At 43.2% G+C, this 26,596-nt stretch overlaps 1 protein-coding gene across 1 annotated transcript in view; it reads left to right on the top strand.

Annotated features, from left to right (window-relative positions):
* The window catches only part of GNA12 (G protein subunit alpha 12), a 129,532-nt gene that overhangs the window by 32,260 nt on the left and 70,676 nt on the right, over positions 1–26,596 (top strand). Inside the window, exon 2 of the mRNA XM_003416500.3 lies at positions 25,266–25,481. Coding sequence (XP_003416548.1) covers positions 25,266–25,481 — 216 coding nt within the window. The remainder of the gene's footprint in view (positions 1–25,265; positions 25,482–26,596) is intronic.

The raw sequence follows: 26,596 nt of genomic DNA, 5'->3' as shown, positions 1-26,596 counted from the left end.
GAATCGAATTTTTTTTCCGGCGGGGGGGATGACATTTCACTTAATTTGGGTTCAGAGTTAGTGTTCCCACATCATTGAATCAATTGTAAGTATTCATCTGTAGAAAGTATTCTTAGCTCACAGGCCAGACAGAAACAGGCCACGGGCCGGATCTGACCTGCAGTTCTGAGGGCCGGAGTTTGCCGACCTGCCCTGGAGATAGATACCCAGCCTGAGATGTCTGATTCTCAGCCGGAGTCTCGAGTCTGTGCCTGTCTATCTGTCGCTGTCTCTCTGTGTCTGTCTGTCGCTTGTCTGCATCACGTGGCATCACAGCATTCCCTGATAACTCCTAGTGTTCCTTGCACCAGGGTGGCAGGGGGAGAAGCTTAGTTTTATTCTCTGGTATTGTAATTTTTTTTTTTTTATTGCGATAGGATGACAGAGACCCATTCGTGATGCTTGGAGATTCTGACATTTCCCCCTCAGTTTCAGACTGAATCATAGGCTGTTTACAGAGCTCAGCTCTGGAGCAAAAGTACCTCACATGACCTCAGAATAAGGGCGAGTGCTAGAACTTTGAGTTTGCCAGTAAGTGTAAAAAATTTCTCAGTGTCTCCGCCCTCCGCCAACGCTGGCACCGTGCAGTGAGGGCACACTTAAGGAGTTTATTGTCGTCTGAACCCGCTATGGAAAAAGCTGAGAACGCCTTCGCCTTTCCTGCCTGGATAAGCTAGTGACCCCAACAGCCAAGCCTCCACACAGGCAGCTCCTGAGTCCACTTTGGCAAACTTTCAAACATGGTTCGATAAAATGACACTTCAACATCACATCTCTCCGGTTCCTAAATCACAGTTTACGGTCATTCTCAATCGGTAGTCAAGGAAGGATCCGGATGAGCCGTGAGCAGAGTCCCAGCCGCCTCTGTAGCCTTGTGCTCACAGCTGCTCCTAGGGTCTTCTCTCTGCCCGTCTCTCCTGCTCATGGGGCTCCAGCCTCTTGCATGGTTGGTTTTTCAGAAATACGGCGCTCAAGACTTCGCTTGCCGTGTTTTGCCCCTGGAAAGCCTCCTCCTTCCACCAGCTGCCTAGCCAGCTCCTCTTCCTTGTTGTTGGGTACCGTTGAGTTAATTTTGACGCATAGCGACCCCATATGATGGAGTAGAACTGCCCTATAGGGTTTTCTAGGCTGTAATCTTTACGGGGGCAGATTGCTGTGTCTTTCCTCCCACCGAACTGCTGAGTGGGTTCAAACCGCTGACCTTTCAGTTAGCAGCCAAGCGCTTAACCGTTGCACCACCATGACTCCTTTCCTTTTCCTTATCCTTAAGCCAGCTTAAATGTCCCTCTTGGAGAGACTGCCCTCACAGTACTTTCCGCAGCAGCCTTCTTTCCGTCCCTTCTCCCCACCCGTTGCCGATTTCCTCTGAGCAGGATCACAAGTGCTGGAGTGCAGTTGTTTCATATCCATTTGTGTTTACTTGTCTTTGCATTTCTCCTCCTCTGGATGGAAGCTCCGGGGGCAGGGCTGTGCTATAGGGTGACTCTGATGGGTGAACAAGTCTGAACTGAAGGGTCTGTCACAGCGTGGCGTGACTTCCTGTCATCCACACCTTGTGTATGTCAGGACACTGTACACTGTATGTAGAGAGCTTGCAGCCTGCGGGGCTGCTTGTCCATCACTTGAGAGGTGAGGTGAGGTGTACTTGGGTGGGAAAGCTCAGGGAGGGCATGCAGTGAGGTCTGTGGGCTAAGTCAGGGAATCCTTGCCAGAAAGTATGAGACACGGGCTGATAAGCTGCTGTGTAGAAGCCTTTAATGTATAGGGAATTCACATTTGGAGGGTGATTTGACACAGTACTTTTTAAAGTCTCTTCCAGCTCTGAAAATCTTTGCTGGGGTGGGAGGGGAATCAAGCAGGAAAAGGAAATAGTTTTATTGTGGAGGTTGTGGTTTTAAATAGGATGGTCAGCTAAGGCGAGAAAGTTATGTCTGAATTAAGACTTCATGTCTGCAAAAGAAAATTCCTCAAATTCTTGGTTTGTGACTTTGACTTTATGTGTGAGCTTGGTTGACAAAGCATTGTCTTGAATTCAGGTTGTTGGGATTCTTAAAGATAAACGTGAACTTGCATGACCTGGGGATGACACCAAGTGCAGAACCTGGGAGTCTGGCTGTTTTGAGCACATACTAATTGGAAGCTGGGGTCCACTGTTAAGTCTCATTTGATCGGCCTTCCGGCCACAAGCATTACTCAGAGCAAGGCAGGGCTTCACTCATATCTATCCTTATCTTGTTAACGAAGAGTCTTCACAGGCGAGCAGACATAGCTGAGATCTCAGATACCAAAATCTCATAACTCATCCAAATGGTTCCTAATTTTCCTATCCTAATATACCTCACTGGACAACTGCCTCAGTTCCCATCTTCTGTTTCCTTCACATGTTGGTGGGACTGATCTTTGGGCCATGCTGAGATTTTCCCACCTGAGAGCTCTCCTTGAATCACTCTCATTTCCTCCCCAGCTTCTTCCTCTTGAGGGGTAGTAGATACAGTGGTAGTGTTGTTAGGTACCATCAACTTTAGACTCGTAGTGACCCTGTGTGTCAGAGTAGAACCGCCCTCATAGGGTTTTCTAGCCTGTAATCTTTATGAAAGGAGTACTGGTGGTGCAGTGGTTAAAGCACTCCACTGCTAACCAAAAGGTTGATGGTCCGAACTCACCAGCTGCTCCTCGGCTGAAAGATGTGGCGGTCTGCTTCCCTAAAGATGACAGCCTTGGAAGCCCCCTGGGGAAGTTCTACTCTGTCCTGTAGGGTCACTGTGAATTGGAATCAACTTGACACCAGCAGGTTTGGTTTTTGGTTTTGGAGTCTTTACAGGAGGAGATCACCAGGTCTTTCTCCCAAGGAGCCACTGTTAGGTTCGAACCACTAACCTTTCGGTTAGCAGCCTAGCACTTAACCATTGTGCCACCTGGGCTCCTTAGTAGATACAGTGGGTCTTTTCTTATTACAAAGTGTGTTTTGATTGCATCAGACAATGATATCTTCATATCATCTGTAACCTCTTAAACAGACTTTACTGGTTAGAAACTATTGTTGCCTCTGGGAAGGGGAACTAGGAGGCAGGAGAATGGGGCAGGAGGGAGACATTTCACTGGATGTCCTTATGTACCTTATGAAACATGTATTGTGGCATGTATTATTCTATTTTTAAAATAATTTAAAAAATCAAAACATCACCGTTTTGAAAAGGAGCGTTCTGTTTCATCAAAGCCTAAGTACTCATAATTTTGACCCTTGATTTCACCTTAGAGCTAGAAAGCATAAACGGTAACCTCTTTTTTTTTTTTTTATTTTCCACATCAGTCTTTTTTTTTTTAAGACCACCATCCAGATTTTCTGCAGAATAGAATTCTTTTAGTTTTCCTTTGCCGTGGATTCCGGGAGTTATTTCTAGAATTCTATTTCAGAATGTATTATTACCCTCTATTTTTGTTACTGGTTGTCATGGATTAAATTGTGTCCCCCAAAAATATGTGTCATGATTTCTAGTATTGTGTGGTTGTCCTCCATTTTGTGATTGTAAATTTATGTTAAAGGGGACTAGGGTGGGATTGTAACACCCTTAGTAAGGTCACATCCCTGATCCAGTGTAAAGGGAGTTTTCCTGGGGTGTAGCTTGCGCCACCTTTTATCTTACAAGAGATAAAAGGGAAGGGAAGCAAGCAGAGAAGGGGGACCTTGTACCACCAAGAAAGCAGTGCCTGGAGCAGAATGCACCCTTTGGACCCAGGCTTCCTATGCTGAGAAGCACCTAGTCCAGGGGAAGATTGATGAGAAGGACCTTCCTCCAGAGCAAACACAGAAAGCCTTCCCCTGGAGCTGACACCCTGAATTTGGACTTTGGACTTCTAGCCTACTAAACTGTGAGAAAATAGATTTCCCTTTGTAAAGCCATCCACTTGTGGTATTTTTGTTATAGTAGCACTAGATGACTAAAACACTGGTTTTTGGCTTTTTTTTTTTTTTAAATAATATTTTATTGAGTTTTTGGTGAAAGTTTACACAGTAGGTTAGGTTCCCATTTGACAATTTCCACACACATTGTTTGGTGACATTAGTTATATTTATTACAATATATCTGAATTCTCTTTAATTGTATTCTGTTCCATTTCCAATATTCTAGTTTCCCTGCCCACTTATCATCTCATCATTGCTTTTGAATAATGTTGACCTTTGGGACCCTTACTAGCGAGTTTTTTTTAATTGTACTTTAGATGAAGGTTTACAGAGCAAATTAGTTTCTCATTAAACAGTTAATACACTTACTGTTTTTGTGACATTGGTTGCCAACCCCACAACATCTCAACACTCTCCCCTTCCTGACCTTGAGTTCCCTATTACCAGCTTCCCTGTCCCCTCCTGCCTTCTCGTCCTTGCCCCTGAGCTGGTGTGCCCATTTAGTCTCATTTTGTTTGATGGACCTGTCTAATCTTTGGCTGAAGGGTGAACCTCAGGAGTGACTTTAGCACTAAGTTAAAACGGAGTCCGGGGCCACACTCTCGGGGTTTCTCTGTCAGACCAGTAAGTCTGGTCTTTTTTGTGTGTGTGTATGAGTTAGAATTTTGTTCTACATTTTTCTCCAGCTCTGTCTGGGACCCTCTATTGTGTCCCCTGCCAGAGCAGTTGGTGGTGGTAGCCAGGCACTATCTAACTGTGCTGGACACGGTTTGGTGGAGGCTGTGATAGTTGTTGCCCATTAGTCCCTGGGACTCATCTTTTCCTTGTGTCTTTGGTTTTTCTTCATTACCCCTTGCTCCAGATGGGATAGGACCAGTGGAGTATGTTAGATGACTGCACACAAGCTTTTAAGAGCCCAAAGTAGGATGTAGAACATTTTCTTTATAAACAATGCTATGCCGACGGAGCTAGATCTCCACCCAGACCATGGTCCCCATGTGTCTGTGAAGCGTCCATGGCCTTGCCTTATCAGGTTGTGCTGACCTCCCCAGTATCGAATATTGCCTTACCCTTCACCAAAGTTACCAATTATCTATTGTCTAGTTAGTTAAACTGTAACTTCTTAATTATTGAGGGTGAAGCAGTTATATTTTAAAGGTCACTAAGTTGTTTTTTATATATCTTTTTTTTATACTTTGTTTACAAACTTTATCATTAGTTAGAAGTAGATTTTTTGTTTTTCGTTTTTTTGCCTTATTCTATACTTTCTCCCATCTTCCCCCGCCCCTGTTACTTAGCTAGAAGCCTGTGATAAATGTGTGTGCTTTATTTCAGTGGCTTGGGTAGAGCAGTCATAGAAATTGGGTATCTAAACAGGAACATAAAGTCACCCAGTTTTAGCAAACACCAAAGACTAAAGGCTCCCTCTTAGTGCCTTAGTAGCTTTAAAAGAAAAAGTAAAGAAAAACATTGTCCAAGTGATTTATCATGATTTTGAGGAAAAACAAATTTGAGTCTTTAAGGAGGTGTTCTTATTTACTTGAAAACCGGAAACTGTTTTTCCATCAAACTGGTAACGAAGGGATTGGCTGAGTTTTCAGGTTTCTTGTGAAGGGTAGTCTGAAATGCTGGTACTGCTTAGAACTCGGGAACCATTTTGAGCAGCCCTCACGAAGGTGCAGTATTGCATTAGCAAGGAAATGTCCTCTACTCTCTAAGTAAGTAACTGATGTGTTAAATGACAGATTTCCTTCTGTTTTATATGGCAATGACAGGTGAGTTTTTACCTGGTTCTTAATGGATGGTGCTTTTTAAGGAGCGTACGTGGATTCAGTGTCGTCTGCTGGGCTGTTTCTTAAATACTCAGCAGCATCCATTTGAAGGAAGCACCTATTTCTGCAACCTATAATGTATGGGCTGCTTGAAAGACTTTATTTTTTTTTTATGGTGAAAATATACACGGCAAAACATAAACCACTTCGACAATTTCTATATGTATGATTAAGTGATATTGGTTACATTCTTCAAGCTGTACCACCTTCTCAACAACCTTTTCCAAACGATTTCACCATCGTTAACACAAACTCACTGCCCCCCTAAGCTTCTCATTGATCCTTACAGTTGCTGGTGTCAACTTAATCACATGTAGGTAATTCTTTAAAAGTGTACAGTGCTTCATGCAGACATTCTTTCCTAATTAGGCAAGACTGTTATTTGGCTAAGAGATGACTTCAGAAGATAGTTTTGGTTCAAGGTTTAAAGATTTCCTTAGGGTAATAGTTGCAGGGGATCATCAGCTTCAGTGGCTCCAGAGAGTCTTTATTCCATGAGAATTGGAAGTTCTGTTCCACATTTTCCCCCTCTTGACCAGGCTTCTGCCATAGAATCTTTGATGAAAATGTTCTATAATAGTAGCCAGGCACCATCCGGTTTTTGGAAGACTTCTTTGGCCGTTAGAAACTAACCCAACTCCTCACCATCCTGGTACAACAGGCCCTCCATGACAAATGTGGACAGAATAGAATTTAATTGAGTGTTGTATATTTGGAGCCTATCAGTAGAAATAGCTCTTATTTTCCAATCCTTCTTTACCACTTTATAACCTTATTAAATGTAGGCAGTGCCATTTCAGGTAAATTGCTTTTACTTTGAGGTCTCCTCTCAAATGATTTTTCAGCAAGTCCATATTGTAAACAAAAATTCGATAAAAGTTACTTAAATGATTGTTATGTAAAATGTATCTGAGTAATTATAAAAAGCAGAATTATTTGCTGACACCTTTAAACAGGTTAACCCTTTTAGCTGTCCCAGGGCCTTCGCTGCCACTGTTGAGAAACTGGAATTTGTAATGTTGTTGCTCTCACTTGAGTCGGAATCGACTCGACGGCACTGGGGTTGGGTTTTGCTCTCACTGTCTTCTGTGTAAGTTGGCTGAGCGTCAGCAGATTCAACCTTTGAGCACAGCATGGTTACTGTGCTGCAGGAACTGGGGCAAGGGAAGGCACCAATCATAAGCAGAGACCAGCTGTAGGATGTCGTGATAGGGGTCAGCCTATCACGTAGGACCAGAGCCTTCCCCGTTGGATCTGCAATTCCTATTGGGCCACTGGAATCCCACCTGTGGCCAGCCCAAGGGCTTTGGGCCTGGCTTTCCTGTGAATCTGTTTTCTCTTTCAAATTGTAACCTCCGAAGATGAAATCCCTTCACCTGACTACTCAAAAGGTATCTGTTCCTTCTGACTCTCTGTAAGGAGTCCCTGGGTGGTACAAAGGTTAAGCGCTCAATACTAACCGAAAGGCTGGCAGTTCCAGCCCACCCAGAGGCTGGGCTGGGCTACTGGCCTTGGTCTCCCTGTTTAGTTAGCTATTTCTCAGCCCTACTTCCACATCTCTTTATCTCGCCAGTGACTGCTGGAAACTTTCATTTGGGATGCAACTAATAGGAATCCTGAGCTAAGTCCCTCCCACAGGAGATGGTGACATCATCATTATCCATTTACAGTGAGTCCTGAAAAACCAAGCTAGATACTTACTGATCGATCCCCTTCCTTTTGGAGGTGACTCCTTTCTAACATCAACCATTTCCCAAAAGAAAGTGATTGTACTGTTGATTGGGAGAAGGCATAAACACTGGAAAGCTGCTTCAAACTCAGTAATGCTTTTAAAGCATTAACTGTGTTTTATTAATCATTCAAGTATCTATGTACTCTGAAAAGAAGTAATACATATATGTGTGAAGATTGTTTATGTAAATCTGGCAGTCACTTTGCATTTTTCATTTACCTCCTACAGTAAATGAAGCTGTCTTTTTGGTTGAACATGGTTGTACTTTTCCTGTCAGTAGACTTTACTTTTTCCTTTGAAATATGAAAAGGAGATTGTTTCAAAAGGAATTTCCAGACCCATCTGTTGTTGTTAGTTGCTGTCAGGTCAGCTCCAACTCACGATGATCTTATCTATAATAGAACGAAACATTGCCCAGTCTTGTGCCATCTTCGTGATGTTGGTCTGCTCGAGTCCATTGTTGAGGCTGTCGCGTCAGTCCATCTCATTGAGGATTTCCTTTGTTTTTGCAGACCCTCTACTTTACCAAACGTGATGTCCTTTACTAGCAATTGGTCCTTCCTGATGGTATGTCTAAAGTATGCCAGTCGAAGTCTTGCCAACCTTGCTTCTAAGGAGCTTTCTGGTTGTATTTCTTCTCCGACTGATTTGTTCATTCTTCCGGCAGTCCACATGTTCAATATTCTTTGCCAACACCACTGTTTGAATGTGTCTTCTTTTTTCATTGTCCAGCATTCACATGCATAAGATGGTTGAAAAGACCATGACTTGGGTCAGGTGCACCTTAGTCATCAAAGCAATATCTTGCTTTTTAAAACTTTAAAGATGTCTTTTGCAGCAGATTTGCCCAGTGCAGTACGTCATTTGATTTCTTGACTGCTGCTTCTGTGGATGTTTATTGTTGAACCAAGTAGAACGAAATGGTCGAATTTCAATTCTGGACCCATTATACAATTTAAATTGTTTTCAGATCAAATATGGGCCAAAATTAATTTACTAATCTCCATAATTATTCCTCATATGGTGATCTTTCCGATGAAAAATAAATTAAAATGACTACTGATGTTTGGTTTGTGTTCCGTTTGATCGATGTGGGTACAAAGCAAATCTAATTATTTTAATGAACTATCCAGTTTCAGTTAATCGTCACTACAGCCTGTGGAGTAAGAAGGATTGTCATCCTTATTTTACACAGGAGAACCTGAGGTTCAGTCAGCAAGTGGCAGGCACTGGGAGCATGGTTCTGAACAAAACATGGAGCTTCCATCCCAGTGAGGGAGAGAGGCAATAAGCATGATAAGTAAAATATAAACTACATTACCTAGTGGTAGGTGCTAAAGAGAAAACTAAATCAGGGAACGGGGATAGGAGAGGTGAGTGTGGGGTGGGAGAATATTGTGGTTTTAGATTAGATAGATGGCCAAGGAAGGTGTCTTAGTCACCTAGTGCTGAAATACCACAAGTGGATAGCTTCAACAAAGAGAAATTTATTCTCTCACGGTCTAGTGGGCTAGACGTCCAAATTTAGGACATCAGCTCCAGGGGAGGACCTTCTCTGTCAGCTCTGGAGAAAGGTCCTTGTCATCAGTCTTCCCCTGGGCTAGGAGCTTCTCCACACAGGAACCCTGGGTCCAAAGGATGCGCTCTGCTCCAGGCACTGCTTCATTGATGGTATGGGGTCCCCACTCTCTGCTTGTGTCCTTTTCCTTTTATCTCTTACGAGATAAAAAATGGTGCAGGCCATACCCCAGGGAAACTCCCTTTACATTGGATCAGGGGTGTGACCTGAGCAAGGGTGTTATATCGCACCCTAATCCTCTTTAACCATGGGCAGAGATTATGATTTATAACACATAGGAAAATCAAAAAATGGAGGACAACCACACAATACTGGGAATCATGGCTGTCTTAGTCATCTAGTGCTGCTATAACAGAAATACCGCAAGTGGATGGCTTTAACAAAGAGAAATTTATTCTCTCACAGTCTGGTAGGCTATAAGTCCAAATTCAGGCCTTCAGCTCCAGGGAAAGACTTTCTCTGTTGCCTCTGATGGAAGGTGCCTGTCATCAGTCTTCCCTTGGTCTGGGAGCATCTCAGCACAGGAACCTCAGGTCCAAAGGATGCGCTCTGGTCCCAGCACTGCTTTCTCGGTGGTATGAGGTCCCTATGTCTCCTATATTCCAATAATACTCTATTACCATTGTGCAATGTTTGAACAATGCAGGAAGCATCAAACTAAGATGGAAGAAATACACAGAGTCACTGTACCAAAAAGACTTGGTTGACATTCAACCATTTCAGGAGGTAGCATATGATCAGGAACCGATAGTACTGAGGAAAGAAGCCCAAGATGCACTGAAGACATTGGCAAAAAAGAAGGGTCCAGGAATTGATGGAATACCAATAGAGATGTTTCAGCAAACAGAAGCAGCACTGCAAGTACTCATTCATCTATGCCAAGAAACCTGGAAGACAGCTACCTGGCCAACTGACTGGAGGAGATACATGTTTATGCCTATGTCAAAGAAAGGTGATCCAACCAAATGCGGAAATTATCTAACAGTGTCATTAATATCCCACACAAGTAAAATTTTGCTGAAGATCATTCAGAAGCGGTTGCAGCAGGAACTGCAAGAAATTCAAGCCAGATTCAGAAGAGAACATGGAACGAGGGATGTCATGCAGATGTCAGATGGATCCTGGCTGAAAGCAGAGAATACCAGAAAGATGTTTACCTAAGTTTTATTGACTGTGCAAAGGCATTCAACTCTGAATCATAACACATTATGGATAACACTGGGAAGATGGGAATTTCAAAACACTTCGTTGTGCTCGTGGGAACCTATACATAGATCAAGAGGCAGTCGTTTGAACAGAAGAAGGGGATACTGTTTGGTTTAAAGTCAGGAAAGATGTGCGTCAGGGTTGTATCCTTTCACCATAATTTTCAATCTGTATGCTGAGCAAATAATCCAAGAAGCTGGACTATATGAAGAAGAACGGGGCATCAGGGATTGGAGGAAGACTCGTTAACAACCTGCTGCATTATGCAGATGACACAGCGTTGCTCACTGAAAGTGAAGAGGACTCGAAGCACTTACTGATGAAGATCAAAGACTACAACCTTCAATATAGATCGTACCTCAACATGAAGAAAACAGAAATCCTCATAACCTGACCGGTAAGCAACGCCATGATAAGTGGAGAAAAGATTGAAGTTGTCAAGGATTTCATTTTACTTGGATCCACAGTCAGCACCCATGGAAGCAGTAGTTAGGAAATCAAACGACGCATTGCATTGGGCAATACTGCTGCAAAAGACCTTTTTAAAGTGTTTAAAAAAGAAAAGAAAAAAAGATGTCACTTTGAGGCTAGGGCGCGCCTGACCCAACCCATGATGTTTTCACTTTCCTCATATGCGTGTGAAAGCTGGACGGTGAATAAGGAAGATCAAAGAAGAATTGACGCCTTTGGGTTGTGGTGTTGGCGAAGAATGTTGACTATACCACGGACTGCCAAAAGAACGAACCAATCTGTCTTAGAAGGAGTACAGCCAGAACGCTCCTTAGAAACGACAATGACGAGACTTTGTTTCACATACTTTGGACATGTTATCAGGAGGGACCAGGAGAAGGACATGATGTCACTGGAGAAGGACATCATGCTTGGTAAAGTGGAGGGTCAGCAAAAAAGAAGAAACCCTCAAGGAGATGGATTGAAACAGTGGGTGCAACAATGGGCCCAAGCATAACTACGATCAGGAAGATGGCGAAGGACCGGACAGCGATTGCTTCTGTTGTACATAGGGCCGTTGTGACTTGGAACTGACTCAATGGCAACTAATAACCACAGCATGCAATATCAGTCTGATTTCCCCCTTGGAAATCAGGATCATCCACACCAGCCGATATGGTAAGTTCCTCCTTTGCCTGTTGATCCAGAGGCATGTGGAGTCCAGAGTGGCTGGGTGGCATTGTTAACTTCCAGTTCAGTGGAATCATTGATGTGTCTCCTGGTGGGAACATGTGGAGTCCAGAGTGGCTGGGTGGCAGTGTTAACTTCCAGTTCAGTGGGATCATTGATGTGTCTCCTGGTGGGAGCATTCCTCCCTTTGAAACTCAGGCCTCTAGACCCACAGAGCATAGGATCATGGGGACAGGAAGCAAAAATTTTGCAAGTGGGTTGCTAGGGGTAATAGTGAGTGGCCACTCATATTTCCACCCCTTGATTCCTGAACCCGTAAATCCTGGCTATGGGAGAAACAACACTGGATATTAAATGCTGATTGAGAGCGTATACAGCCTTCTGGAGAACGTCGACTCATCCCTGCAAGGTATTACCACCTAGCTTGCACCATAATTGTGTCTTTGGAAGGTTGTTCCGTTGTCCTGTCAAGCCATCTGCTTCAGGGTGATGGAGAACATAGTAAGACCAGTAAATTCCATGAGCATGGGCCCATTGCTGCACTTCGTTTGCTGGGAAGTGAGTCCCTTGGTCTGAGGCGGTGCTGTGTGGGATACCATGACAGTGGATAAGGCATTCTGTAAAGTCCACAGATGGTAGTTTTGGCAGAAGCATTGCATGCAGGGAAGGCAAATCCGTATCCAGAGTAAGAATCTATTCCAGTAAGAGCAAAATGCTACGCTTTCCATGATGGAAGTGGACCAGTGTAATCAACCTGCCACCAGGAATGGTGCCATATCCGGGACTCGGTGTTGGTCTCTGTTGCTGGCAGATTGGGCACTCAGCAGTGGCTGTAGCCAAGTTGGTCTAGATGAGTGGAAGTCCATGTTGCTGAGCCTGTGCATAATCTCCATCCCTGCCACCATGGCCACTTTGTTCATGAGCCCACTGGGCAATGATGGAAGTGGCTGGGGAAAAAGGATAACTGGTTTTCACAGAACGTGTCATCTTATCCACTTCCTTGTTAAAATCCTCCTCTGCCGAGGTCACCCTTTGGTGAGCATTCAGATGAGACACAAATATCTTCACTTCTTTGGCCCATTCTGAGAGGTCTATCCACATACCTCCTGTCCATACCTCCTTGTCTCCAATTTTCCAGTCATGTTCCTTCCAAGTCCCTGCCCATCCAGCCAAACCATTGACCACAGCCCATGAATCAGTATACAGTTGTACATCTGACCATTTCTCCTTCCAAGCAAAGTGAACAAACAGGTGCACTGCTTGAAGTTCTGCCCACTGGGAGGATTTCTGTTCACCTCTGTCCTTCAGGGAGATTGCAGAAAGGGGTTGTAGTGCTGCTGCTGTCTGCTTTCAAGTGGTGCCTGCGTATCATGGAGCACCATCTCTAAACCAGGCACAAGTTTTCTCCCTCAGTTAGCTGATCATAAGGAACTCCCCATAAGGCCATATGTGCTGACTGGGAGAGGACAAGTAATGTGACAGGATTGGAGACCATGGGCATTTGTGCCACTTTCTCATGCAACTTACTTGTGCCTCCAGTTTTAGCTCGGGCCCAATCTCACATTTAATAATGGCGTACTGCTGTGCACGTCCAACTTTATCGCTCTGTAGATCTGACAACACCCAATTCATGATGGGAAGCTCAGGATACGTGTTGACTTGGTGGCCCATAGTTAAGCATTCAGTCTCTACTAAGGCCCAGTAACAAGCCAAAAGCTGTTTCTCAAAAGGCAGTAGTTATCTGCCAAGGATGGTAGGGCTTTGCTCCAAAATCCTAAGGGTCTGTGCTGTATTTCACAAATAGGGGTCTGCCAAAGACTCCGAGTAGCACCTCTGTCTGCCACTGATACTTCAGGCACCATTGGATCAGCTGGATCATACGGCCTAATGGCAGAGCAGCTTGCATGGCAACTGAACCTGTTGCAGAGCCTTCTCTTGTTCTGGGCCCTATTCAAAGCTAGCAGTTTTTCAAGTCAGTTGATAAATGGGCCAGAGTAGCACACCCAAATGAGGGATATGCTGCCTTCAAATTCTAAAGAGGCCCACTAGGCATTGTGCCTCCTTTTTAGTTGTAGGAGGGGCCAGATGCAACAATTTATCCTTCACTTTAGAAAGAATATCTCACAGGCCCCACATCACTGGGCCCCTAGAAAGAAGGCACCTGAATTTTTGTCAGATTAATTTCCCACCCTCTAGCATGCAAATGTTTTACCAGTAAGTCCAGAGTCATTGACACTTCTTCCTTACTAAGCCCAATCAGCATGATGTCATCAATGGACCAGTGTGATGTGGAAGGGAAAGGTGATCAAGGCCCTACAGACTAAATTATGACATAGGGCTGGAGAGTTGAGGTATCGTTGAGGTAAGACAGTGAAGGTATATTGCTGGCCTTGCGAGCTGTAGACATACAGCCTCTGGTGGTCCTTAGAAACAGGTGTGGAGGAGAAGGCATTAGCCAGGTGGGTAGTTGCATACCGGGTGTCAGGAGATGTCTTAATTTGCTCAAGCAGTGAAACTGCATTGGGAATAGCTGCTGTAGTTGGAGTCACCACTTGTCTAAGTTTCCAGTAATCTACTGTCATTTTCCAAGATCTGCCTGTTTTTTGCACAGGCCAGATAGGCGAGTTGAATGGGAATGTGGTGAGAATCACCTCCCCTGTATAGGGTCACTATGAGTCGGAATCAACTCGACGGCACTGGGCTTGGTTTGGTTTTATCCTTCAAGTCCTTGATGGGGGCAGTAATCTCTGCAACCCCTCCAGGAATGCAATATTGCTTTTGGTTTACTATTTTCCTAGGTAAGGACAGTTCTAATAGCTTCCACTTAGCTTTTTCTACCATAATAGCTCTTAATCCACACGCCAGGAATCCAGTGTGGGGGTTCTACCAGTTACTGAGTATGTCTATTCCAATTAGGCATTCTGGAACTGGGGAAATCACTGCAGGATGGGTTCAGGGACCCACTGGACCCACCGTGAGACAAAAACGAGCTAAGACTCCATTAATAACCTGACCTCCATGTGTCCCCACTCTGACTGGTGGGCCACAGTGACATTTTTGGTTTCCTGGAATTAGTGTCAGTTCAGAGCCAGTGTCCAGTAATCCCCGAAAAGTCTGGTTATTTCCTTTTCCACAATGAACAGTCACTTTTGTAAAAGGCTGTAGATCCCTTTGGGGAAGGCTGTGAGAAAGATAAACAGTAAATTCTTGGAAGTGCAGTGGGCTTCTTCCTCAAGGGGACCTGGCCTCCCCTTCATTCAAGGGATTGTGGGTCTGTAATCAGGCTCAAGTCTGGAAATTAATTGAGGGATTGTGATGCTCTATTCTGGTAATTCAAGTTAGATTGCAGTTCACTTGACCTAGAATTCTTCCACTTGTACATATCAAGTAAACATTTAGTAGATTTCCCATCTGTTTCACTCCTAGGGACACCGTGACTAAGTAGCCAATGCCATAAGTCTGTATGAATCTGACTATTCTGATTTACTGCTTTGACTCTACTGTCCGTTACAGTAACCATGCCCCCATTTTCTTTGTCCATCGAGTGCCACCACTGACCCCTATCACCCCTTGGGGTCCAGTCAGCCCCATTCTAGTTAGATGTCTTAATTCAGTTAGGGCAGTTCCCACTGTCAAATGTGACTTATATAAAATAGCAATCTCGGCAGTCTTCAAGGATGCTGGGGCCCCCTTCACAAGTTTGTTCGTCATCCTTGTGGTGAAACGTATGTCCTCCGGACTCTCCATGGGTGGGTCTGTGAATCCAACCTGATAAATGCACTCTAACAAGTCAGTTACCCTAAGTCTGTGGATACCTTCTTCTACGGTATACCAAGGCAGGTCTGGCATTTCAACTTGATTTAGTGTAGGCTACCGCTTAATTTATGCTTTGGTAAACCAACCAAATAAACTCAGATAAAGGCTTTTCAGACCCCTCTGGGTTAATCTCATCAGATGAAGGTGGAGGGAGGGTGGCTTAACAAAGATGGAGTAATCTCTTCAGATGGGAGTGAGAGGGCTGGTTCTCTTGCCAGGAGTGATTCAACAAAATTTAGGGGCTCAGTGTCCCCAGCTTCCTGAGTGCCTGCCCATGTGTCCTCATTCCAAGCCCCAGGATTCTGTTTCTTCCCAAACAATGCCCTCGCTTTAAATTCGAACACCATTCAAGTTTGGAAATTCAGTTAGCGTAACTCAGCCACTCAACGCTAAGCCTCTGCATTTGGTTTTCGCAATATCAACTCTCTTGCAACAAGAAATATGGCTTTCTTTCAGGGCACAAGTGGCAACTTTAAGGTTGTCTGTGTGGCACTTGAACTGTAACCCTGAAGGCCTGAGGCTCTTTTTCACTGCTTTGTCTAGTGAAAGTAGGACCAACCAACCAACTTCTTTATACTTCTTTCTAACAAGTTGTAAAATAGTATCAAACATGCAGTCACCCAGATCCTTGCCTGTCACCAATATTTGATCTATTGGTGGTGATATTTTGCACATTTCTATTGCCAACTTACACTTGGATTATCAGTGCCCTCTTTATTAGTGGAAGCAGACCCATCAACATCTTTAAGACTAATCAGACTTGAGAACCAATTTAAAAAACATCTTTACAATTTTTTTTTCTAGAACCAATCTTGGTACCAAATGCCTTAGGCTGGGTTCTCTAAAGAAGTAAGACCAATGAAGTATGTATGTATATATATATATATGTATATATATATATATATATATATATATATATATAAAAGCAGAGAGAGAAAGAGAGATTTATCTCAAGGAATTGGCCTATGAGGTTGTTGTTGTTGTCATTAGGTGCTGTCGAGTCAGTTCTGATTCATAACGACCCTATGTACCAGAGAAGGAAACACTGCCGGGTCCTGCATCACGCTCACAGTCGTCGTTATGCTTGAGCCTACTGTTGCAGCCACTGTGAGATTGTAGAGGCTGGCAAGTCCCAAGTCTGTGGGTCAGGCTTCAGGCTGGCAGCTTCTTCTGACTCACGTAGCTGCAGGGGCTGACGAACCCAGTATCAGTAGGTAAGACGGCAGGCTGCTAATTCACAGGCTGCAGAGGCTGACAAATCCCAAGATCCGCAGGTAAGCTACTACCTCAAGTCCCTAGAACTGGAGGTCAGATGATGAAGAGGTGGATGCAGGATCCAGAGCAAGAGATTTGCTGGAACATCGACTTATATACGGGAGGCAGGCCACATCCCCAAGAAAGCTCCCTTTCAACTGATTTGCTGCTCATAGCGGATCTCATCGTGGAGCTGATGACATCATTACATAACTGCCAAATTACATTATTACATAACTGCCAAACTGCATCCTAACTGCCAGATCGCTGAGAACATGGCCCAGCCAAGTTGTCATTACAGTCTTAACCGTCACAGTCGCTATAAGTCAAAATGAATTTGACAGCAACAGGTTTGGTTTTTTTGTTTAATGGCTGATGACTTCGAGCATCTTCTCATATGCTTTTTGGCCATTTGGATATCCTCTTTGGTAAAATGTCTGTTCACATCCTTAGCCCATTTTTTTTACTGGGTCGTTTGTCGTTTTCTTGTTACACTGTAGAAGTGTTTTATATATACATATGTATGTACATGTGGGTATTAGACCCTCATTGGATATATCAGTCTTCAACATTTTCTCCCAGTCTTCATTGATAAAGTCCTAATTTTTATGTAGTTCCATTTATCTATTTTGGGACAAAATGAAACAAAATTCTATGAAACACTACTTACTTTTACTGTTTACAATGTATTCATATATCTACGATTATATTCTATTTTTTTTAAAATACCCACTAAATTGATTTCACAAATTGGAATATATGGGGTCTATTTATTTATATATTATTCCAAAGGAACCCTGGTGGATCAGTGGTTAAGCGCTTGGCTGTTAACCAAAAGGTTGACAGTTTGAAACCACCAGCCACTCCGCAGGAGAAAGATGCAGCAGTCTGCTTCTGTGAAAATTACAGCCTTGGAAAGCATATGAGACAGCCCTGCCCTGTCCTGTAGGGTCAGTATCGGTCAGAATCAACTCGATAGCAATGGGTTTGGTTTGGGGCGGGGGCGGGGGGGTGTTTTTTTTGTTGTCCTTTTTTTTTTTTTTGGTGTATGGCTTCCGGAGGTGGTTTCAGAAGTTTCCAGTCTGCTGGCTTTTGAGTTCTGACTTCCAGTTTAGGAGATCTGAATGAAATCTAAACTGATGTTGAATTCCTTTTTTTTTGACAGTCAGGAATACCTTCCAGGCAGCTAGAGGAAACTAATGATGACAGTTTGCTTCTTCCATGTACCTCCAAATCCAGACTTCTTTTTACAATTCCATCTATTTCCTGAAAAACTTACCTTGCATTTCTCATTGTGCCATTAATTGAAATATGTCCGAAACCAACCCAAGTACCAGCCCTCTCAAACCTTGTCCTCTCCTGAACTTCACTCAAGAGAGCCAGTCTTATGGGTGTACGAACCTTCCTGCTCTCTCTCCCCTGCTCTGCCGTCGTGGTCAGTTCGCTTAGGGGGCTTTAGGCCTCCTCCTGCCTTTTGTGTCCTCTCGCTGGAAGTGATCGGGGAGCTTCTGTTTGGGATTCCTGGCTTTAGTTGCTTGTTCCCTTGCACCACCATTTTTTATCCTCCAGTGACAGCACTTATTTCTGGACTGTGCCTCCGATGCCATTGTTACTTCTCTTCTTAAGCCACATCCTGCTTCTGTGGCTCTATCGAAAGCTCTCAGCGCAGGAGCCCTGTTTCCTACTGTTCGTTTTCCCTCCTTACCTGGCACCTTCCTTGGCAGGAGGGGAGCCCTTGGCGCAGTTGCTGGTGGTACTGTGTAAGGTGACTTTCGTAGAGAAAGAACACCGTGAGGAGCAGTCTGTTGTGTTGGAACAAAGTATTCGTCCCAGAAAACCCAACATGGCAAGGTCTGGTAGGGACAGGGAAACTGGGCCAGAAGGCCATTGATTTCATATTACACGATAGTGGAAGCTTGGCCTCTTGGTCTGTCTGCTTGCTGCTTCCTTCTCTCCCTTTTTTCTCTGACCTTGAAATTAGAAGGTCCCCTAAGCTTCAGTTTTAGAGAGAAACCAAGAGGAGCTATTTGTTTTTGCTTGCTGGATCTGTTAATTTAAAGAAATGTATCCTGTTTACATTTCTGGCAGCATTTCTTTTATCTGGACCCTGGCCAGAGGGAAAGAGCTGGGCCCTCAGCCTGGTGGATTTTAAAGAGCTTTCCAAGTGCTCGTGCTGTTGTCTTAATTGAGTGAACATTCAAAACCTTAAAGTTTTCTTAATGTAGCTGTTTCAGTCTATAGAAAAAGCTAATTATATCCACTAGCATTTTAACTTCAGTGTTTATTGTGGGATGATTTTAGTAAGGAATGGCTAATCTAAAAAGATCTTATTTGATTAGTGGAGAAACTAACAAGATACATTTTAAAAAGAGATAACAGGATTTTGGTCTTTATCCAGTGGAGCTGAAAACCCTTCAAATCCATATCCCGAGCATACAGGGAATCTGTTCTTTGACCAGCAGTTTAAATTGCTGGATTTATAAATTATCTAAAAAATGTGTTCTTTGAGCAGTTTAAAGTATTGCATTGTATTGAGGTGAAGTAATCAAATGGCTTGAGACTTTTAACTGTTTATATTTGGGTGACTGAATAAAATGTATGGTTATTGAGACAAAATGTAATACTTTAGTAACACTGTTACCAAAAGGATTTTCATTAAAGAGACCTAAGGAAATTGTCTTCTGGCTTAAAAAAAATTTTTTTTTTTTTTAATGTAAGTGGGTTTTAGGGTTTTCTTGGCTTTTGTGTTTTTGGAAATTGGCCTTTTGTTGAAAAAATAGGACAGTATATTTTGTTATTCTACTACGCCTATTATGTTAGCATTTAGCCACTCTGTATAATGATGGTAGAATGTGTAACTATCTATTCAGCAAAAGTGCAGTAAATGCAATGTTACCAAAGGCCTTAAGCTCCAGAGAGCTTAAATCTATTAAAAGAAAAAACAGAAACAAAGAAAAAGCCGACTCCGATTTTGAGCAGATGTCCTAAAGCAGGAAACTTTCCTCAGAACTCCGCTTTGGAAATGCAGAACAAAGTTGGCAGAGAGGCGTTTTTTACTAGAATAATTTAAAAGGGAAAAGAAAGACTTTTTTTCCTGCAAATGAAGTGGATAAAGAAATAGAAAATGGACTCCAGTTAACGGATATAATTCAAAGTTCATCGGCAGTGATGCCAGCATCCTTGGATTTTTGAAAAGGAGAAATAAGAAGTCTGTTCTTCGCATCTGGGTGAAGTTAACTTGGGCCAGTTCCAGCTTGCTTGGGTGGCAGTGGGAACAGAGTGCTTTTGGACAGACCAGTTGTTTTTTGTTTTTTAAAGCCAAACCTATGTTCACCCCAATAATAAGAGAAGGTCTGGTTTGTGCAGTGTTGAAAAGTCGTCTTGGGGAATGGTCACTGGGGCTTCTAAGTTCATTTTGGTTCCCTGCTTCCATGTCTGATATATACAGATGGAACTCCCAAAGAGCTGTAGGCTGACTTTAACTTGTGAGTGAAGCTGTGTTCCCTACGAAGCTAGATGTTCTAATGTGTAAAATTAGCACCCAAAAAGACACTCTGTGTGTCAGACCAGATTTATACAAGCAGGGCCATCACAAATGGGTCTTTGATGATTGCCTCACCCAGAGGGCAGGTGGACGTGGAAATCCTGGCCAAGTCCCTTCTGCTAGGCTCAGGGCTGCCTCTGCCTGGGCCAAAACCTAAACCCAAACCCAAACCCCATTGCTGTCGAGTCAGTTCTGACTCATACCAAGGGGAGCCTTTTTCCGTTTTGCACAAAGATGCCGTGACCCTTCACAAGAGAAGTACAATCTGAGCATCTCCCCGCAGAAATTGACTCTTCCTTCTGGAAACTCCGGTGGGTTTTGTTGTGCATAGTGTGGAAAATCTGAACCATTTGTTTCCTAGAGTTCTTGAACTTTTTGCATTTTGTCCTTTGGGAAGGCAGTGGTTTGGCATGGGGCAGTCGAAGAAGATGGGGAGATGGAAAGGATGTAGGCGGGCGTGCAGAGAGGGGAGAACAGGGAGAGAGGGAAGGAGGGTTTATTTTCCCTCCCGGTAGGTTCTAGCCTGTTGTTAACCACTGGTTTAAATTAACTCATACTTCAAAAAGGTCAGCTTTGGACCCATCTCCTGTTAAGATTTTACCAAACCTTACTTTTTCCTACTAACCTTTTTCTTTTGCCTCTTATAATCTTCCCTTTCCATACCTCTTAGTTAGTACATATATTGCCATGATTGTTACTTTTTTAAATATCTTATTTTGAAAAAATTATGATTTACAGGAAGTTGCAAAGATACTACAAAGAGGTATCATTCAGTTTTCTCCAGTGGTTACATCTTACATGACCGTGTTGTTGTTGGGTGCCGTCGAGTTGATTTTGACTCGTAGTAACCCCATGTGACAGAATAGAGCTGCCCTATAAGGTTTTCCAAGCCGTAATATTTGCGAGAGCAGATTGCTAGATCTTTCCTCTGTGGAATTGCTGGTAGGTTCAAACCACCAACCTTTGAGTTATCAGTTGAGACCTTAGCCTTGCACCGCCAGGGCTCCTTATGTAGCTACCAAAAAAAACCAAACCCGTTGCCTTCGAGTCGATTCCGATTCATAGTGACCCTATAGGACAGAGTAGAGCTGCTCCATAGGGTTTCTAAGGAGTGCCTGGTGGATTTGACCAGCCAGCCTTTTGGTTAGCAGCTATAGCTCTTAACTACTATGCCACCAGGGTTTCCTACATGGCTATAGTACAGTAGAAAACCTAGGAAGTTGTCTTGGTACTGGGTGTGTGTGTAGGTCTCCGCCAGTTTATCATGTCTGTCGATTCGTGTAACCACCGCCATCACAATCAAGATAAAACTATTCAACCACCGAAGATGTCTCTCATGATACCTCTTTCTAGCCGCACCACCCCTGCTTCTTCCACCATCCCTGACTCTTGGCAACTGCTGATTTGTTTTCTGCGTCTACAATTTTGTCATCTGGAGAATGTTGCATAAATGGAACCACATAGATATGACCTTATGAGATTGGCTCTTTTCACTCGGCGTGGTGTTCTTGGGATCGATCAAGCTGTTACATTTATCAGTAGTGCGTTCCTTTTTATTGCTGGGTAGTAAGTATTTCATGGTATGGAGGGACCACAGTTGTTTTAACCATTCACGTGTTGTAGGATGTCTGAGTTGTTTCCAGTTTCTGCCTGTTATGGATAAATCTTTATGAGCATTTGTGTATATGTTTTTATGTGTACATAAGTCTTCGTTTCTCTAGGATAAATGCCCAGAAGTGAGATTGCTGAGTTGTGTGATAAATATATGTTTAGTTTTTTTTTTTTTTTAAGAAACTGCCAGACTAATTTCCAGGGTAACTGTACCATTTTACCTTCCCACCGACAATGAATGAGATATCAGATATCTCTCTATCCTTGCCAATATTTGATGTTGTCGCTGGTTTTTATTTTAGCAGTTCAAATAGGTGTGTAGTAATATTGCGTTGTGGTTTCAGTTTGCATTTCCCTGATGGCTAGTGATATTGAACATCTTTTCATGGACCAATTTGCCATCTGGGTATGTTCTTCAGTGAAATGTCTCTTCAAATCTTTTGCCCATTTTCTAATTGAATTGTTTGGTGCTTTGGTTCGGTTGAGCTTTGAGAGTGAGAGTTCTTTATACGTTTTAGATGTGGGTCCTTTGGCAGCTGCCTGGTTTGCAGATGTTTCCTCCCAGTCTACAGCCTGGCTCTTCATCCTCTTAAGAGGGTCCTAACTTCTGAGTATTAATGAAGCCCAATTTATCTGTATTTTTCTTTTATGAGCCATGTATTTGGTGTCATGTCCAAGAACTCTTCACCGAGCTCTAGGTGCTGGAGATTTTCTCCTGTGTTGTACTTTTAGGATTTTGAGTTAACGTTTGTTTAAGGTGTGAGGGTTAGGTCAAGGTTCTTTTTTTTTTTTTTTTGCCGGTGGCCAACACCATTTGTTGAAAAGGCTACCCCTCCTCTATTAAATTGCTTTTGCATCTTTACAAACATGAGTTGGCTGTATTTGTGGGAGGCCACCTCTGGGTTCTCTGTTCTGCATCACCGACCCTTCTGTTCCTTCGTCAATACCCACAGTCTTACAGTCGGGTAGAGTGATTCCTCCCATTTACTACTTCTTTTTAAAAATTGTTTTAGTTATATTAGTGCCTTTCCATATAAATTTTAGAACGATCATATCTATATGTACAAAAGGTCTTGCTGGGATTTTGATAGGAATTGTGTTAAACCTGTATATCAGACTGGGCAGAACTAACATCTTTACTCTGTTGAGTCTTCCAGTCCACGGATATAATCTGTCTCTCCATTTACTTAGATCATCTTTGATTTCTTTCATCAGCATTTTGTAGTCCTGGATGTATTTTGTTAGATTTACACTTAATTATTTCATTTTTTAAATTGATTGTTAATGATAATGTATTTTTAATTTCATTGTCCACATGTTCCCTGCCAGTATATAGAAAGAGAATTGATGTTTTTGTGTTGATTTTATATCCTGCAACCTTGCTGAATTCACTTATTTGTTCTAAAAGGTTTGTTTGTTTTTGGTAGATTCCTTGGGATTTTCTACATAGATCATCGTGTCATCTGCAGATAGGGCTAGTTTTATTTTTTCTCCCTGATCTGTGTACTTTTTTTTTCTTTGCCTTGCCTTATTGCACTGGCTAGAATGTTCAGTACTATGGCGAACAGCAGCGGTGAGTGAACATCCTTGCCTTGTTCTTGATCTTAGAAGGAAAACATTCAGTCTTTCACCATCAATTATGACATTAGATCGAAGGCTTTTGGAGATGCATTTTCTCAAGTTGAGGAAGTTCGCTTCTATTCCTGGTTTTCTGAGAGTATTTTATTGTGAGTGGGCACTAGTTTCTAATGCATATATCTGTCTCCCTAGGCAGATTCTAAGTTTCTAGAGCTCACACATGATGGCATCATAAACATTTTGTTTTCCCCAGCACCTCGTTCAGTGCTTTGCCCTGTGTAAGCATGGAACAAATGTTTATGGGTTGCTGGAGCTTAGCCACCGGTGGCCGATGAGCAGGGAGCTTGTGAAGGGAACTCACCGGGGTGCCTCTACCCAGACCTCCTGCTCAGCTAAGTCTGGATGAGAGAGTGTAGCTAACTCCCCTTTGGGGCCATCATTACCCTTTACCTGAGGGGTGTGAGGCAGAGCTGAAATCATAGTCCCAAACCAGTGCCACAGTAGAGAACGGAGTGGTTTAAGGCAGAGCTGAAGTCACAGGCTCCAAACCAGTGCTACAGCAGAGATATGGAGGAGTCGGAACTGACGTCCCTACTCTGCCCCAGGTGTTGGAGATGAAACATTTTTAGGATAAGTGCCAACTAAAAACCAATGAGTCGTATACTTTAAAATGAGTGAATTGTACAGTATGTGAATTATATAGCAATAAAGTTATTAAAAAAAAAGGTGAGTGCAAGTGGGCAGGGAAGGTCCTGGTGCCTTCTGCACTGGAGGACAGGGCCCTGCCGTCAGTCGGCTCCATGTCTCCCCGCCCGCTCTGAGACAGTGAAGGCTGTGCCAGGTGGAGAGGCATAAATGCTTTACTGCCTTTATGGGGCCTTCTGCTCCTTCTCCCTCACCCCAATATTGTTGGGGGCAAGAGAGTTTTCCCTCAGAAGAACTCAGAAACCTTCTTCAATATGTATTTGCCACTCTTGAAGCACTTATCTAAGAGTAAAAGGAGCCCTGGTGACACAACAGTTTAGCACTTGGCTGCTAACCAAAAGATTGGCAGTTCGAACCCACCCACTGTCTCTGCAGGAGAAAGACCTGGAGATTTGCTCCCTTAAAGATAACAGCCTAGGAAATCCTATGGGGCAGTTCTACTCTGGCACACGGGGCTGCTTTGAGTCGAAATCGACTTGACAGCACCCGGCAACAACAATCTGAGAATGGTGAAATGCCCTGCTTCCTGCACAGTGAGGCAGCATCACTGAAACTGTTTTCCAGACTTGGAGTATTTTCCACAGTCTGGAAGCTTTCCCTAGGACTATTTTAGTTCGGGCTGTTTCTCCATTCCCTTGACCCTGTTTGTGAGGTAAGAAAGGGGCAGAAAATACTAACTTTATTTTTTAAAATGAGGAAATGAGTGAAAGAGTGAAAAATAGTTTCCCATCATCACAAACAATGGTGGCATTAAATCTAGAATGCGATCTTTTGGCTCCCATTTCAGCAGGCAGGACACTTGCGTCATGTTTCAGTCCCTTCTTGTCTCACATGACTGCTGATTTCATGGATTTGCGTGTTCCACCTTCACTTTAGACTGAAACAAGCAGTTGTATCCTTCTGGTATTGAAAAACCTCCAGATTTCAGGGATAATGATAGTAGTAATTCTCGGCATAGTACTAGTTGTTTCCAAACTGTTTCTTTTACTGACACGGTTCACTTCCCAGTGCTTGCTTTGCTGAATTTCTTGCCCCTTCTTCCTTGCATTCCATGTCTCCTTTCCAGCATCTTTTCAAATGAGCCATCACAAAAGGCAAACCAATTTGTGTGGTGTGTATATACATCTGTTCTGATAAGGTGGTTTTCCTAAGGGTTACGACATTCACGTTATGGCAGAGCAAACCACCAGCTGGATTCTGGTTGCAGATTCGATAGCTTATGGGTTTTATGCGTGATGACACTCAGTGCCCACACTGGGATTCTTGATTGTGGTTGAGTCTTTGGAACACAATTACATCTTGTTTTAATTTCTTTTGTTTCCTAGGGTTCAAGGGTTCTCGTTGATGCACGAGACAAGCTGGGCATTCCTTGGCAGTACTCTGAAAATGAGAAGCATGGAATGTTCTTGATGGCCTTTGAGAACAAAGCGGGGCTGCCCCTGGAGCCGGCCACCTTCCAGCTGTACGTCCCAGCCCTCAGCGCCCTCTGGAAGGACTCCGGTATCAGGGAGGCCTTCAGCCGCAGGAGCGAGTTCCAGCTGGTAAGTAGGCCCGCTCCCCAGGCCACATGGCTCCAGTCTACCTTCGGTTTTGTGTTAGTAGAACTTAAATAAGGTGGAGGAATCAAAAGAAGTATGAGGATGTGGTTTCCCTAGAAAGGAGATCATTGTGATCTTCCAAAAGGCAGGAGTATCAGAAACAACTGTGGACTACGGCTTAGTCTCTGTCTTAGCTATCTGGTGCTGCTACAACAGAAATGCCACAGGTGGGTGGCTTTAACTATCAGAAATTTATTTTCTCACAGTTTAGGAGGGAAGAAGTCTAAATTCAGGGTGCCGGCTCTAGGGGAAGGCTTTCTGTGTCAGCTCTGGGGGAAGGTACTTCTCTCTTTTCAGCTTCTGTTTCTTGGCGATCTTCCTGTAGCGTGGCATCTAGCTTCCCGTCTCTGCTTGCTTGTTTAATCTGCTCTTTTATATAGGTAGTCCCTGTCTCTGTCTTAAGTCAATTCTGACGTAAGTCGAATACCTCATTTTTTTTTTTTTTTTTTTAGTTTTCATTATTATTGCCTTTTATTATAAGTTTCTTTATAAATCTGATCCTTATGGAAATTAGCGTGACTTATTTTGCTAGACATATTGTTAGGAGTATAAGCAGTACAGTTATTAGAGAAAATTGAACAGCTCAGCTTCAAATTAACAACTGATGCTTCTTATGGTATGAAATTCTGAAAAAGATCGCTCTGTAGGCCTGGTCTACAGTGAATTTGGCGCCGGTGTCATAACAATGAAGTCAGAGTCATCTTGACTGTCGGGTGCGTACACAGTTCAATTATCGTATGTCATTAGAGTTGAACATTCATTGCCCAACTTTGTTTATTACAACTGCCAACACCGACACCAGCTTCGTTGTAGACCAGGCAGTAGCTTACTCTGCAGCAGTGCTACCAACAGTAAATCAACATTGAACATTTCACAAGGGAACATCTGAGAATGCTGACATCAGCAATTTATATGCTGCCACACTGTATGTAGTCGATATTACTAATGATAAAGATGTACCCCCCAAAAAGGACAATTTTAACTGTGGTTTGTTGTAACTGGAATACATTGCAAGTCGGGGGCTACTTGTGTATCAAAAGAGATTGACTCAAGACATA

Source organism: Loxodonta africana, chromosome 12, assembly GCF_030014295.1.
Source record: "Loxodonta africana isolate mLoxAfr1 chromosome 12, mLoxAfr1.hap2, whole genome shotgun sequence".
NCBI lineage: Eukaryota > Metazoa > Chordata > Mammalia > Proboscidea > Elephantidae > Loxodonta > Loxodonta africana.
Note: the sequence above shows the minus strand (reverse complement) of the source record. Positions and strands in the feature narration are given on the sequence as shown.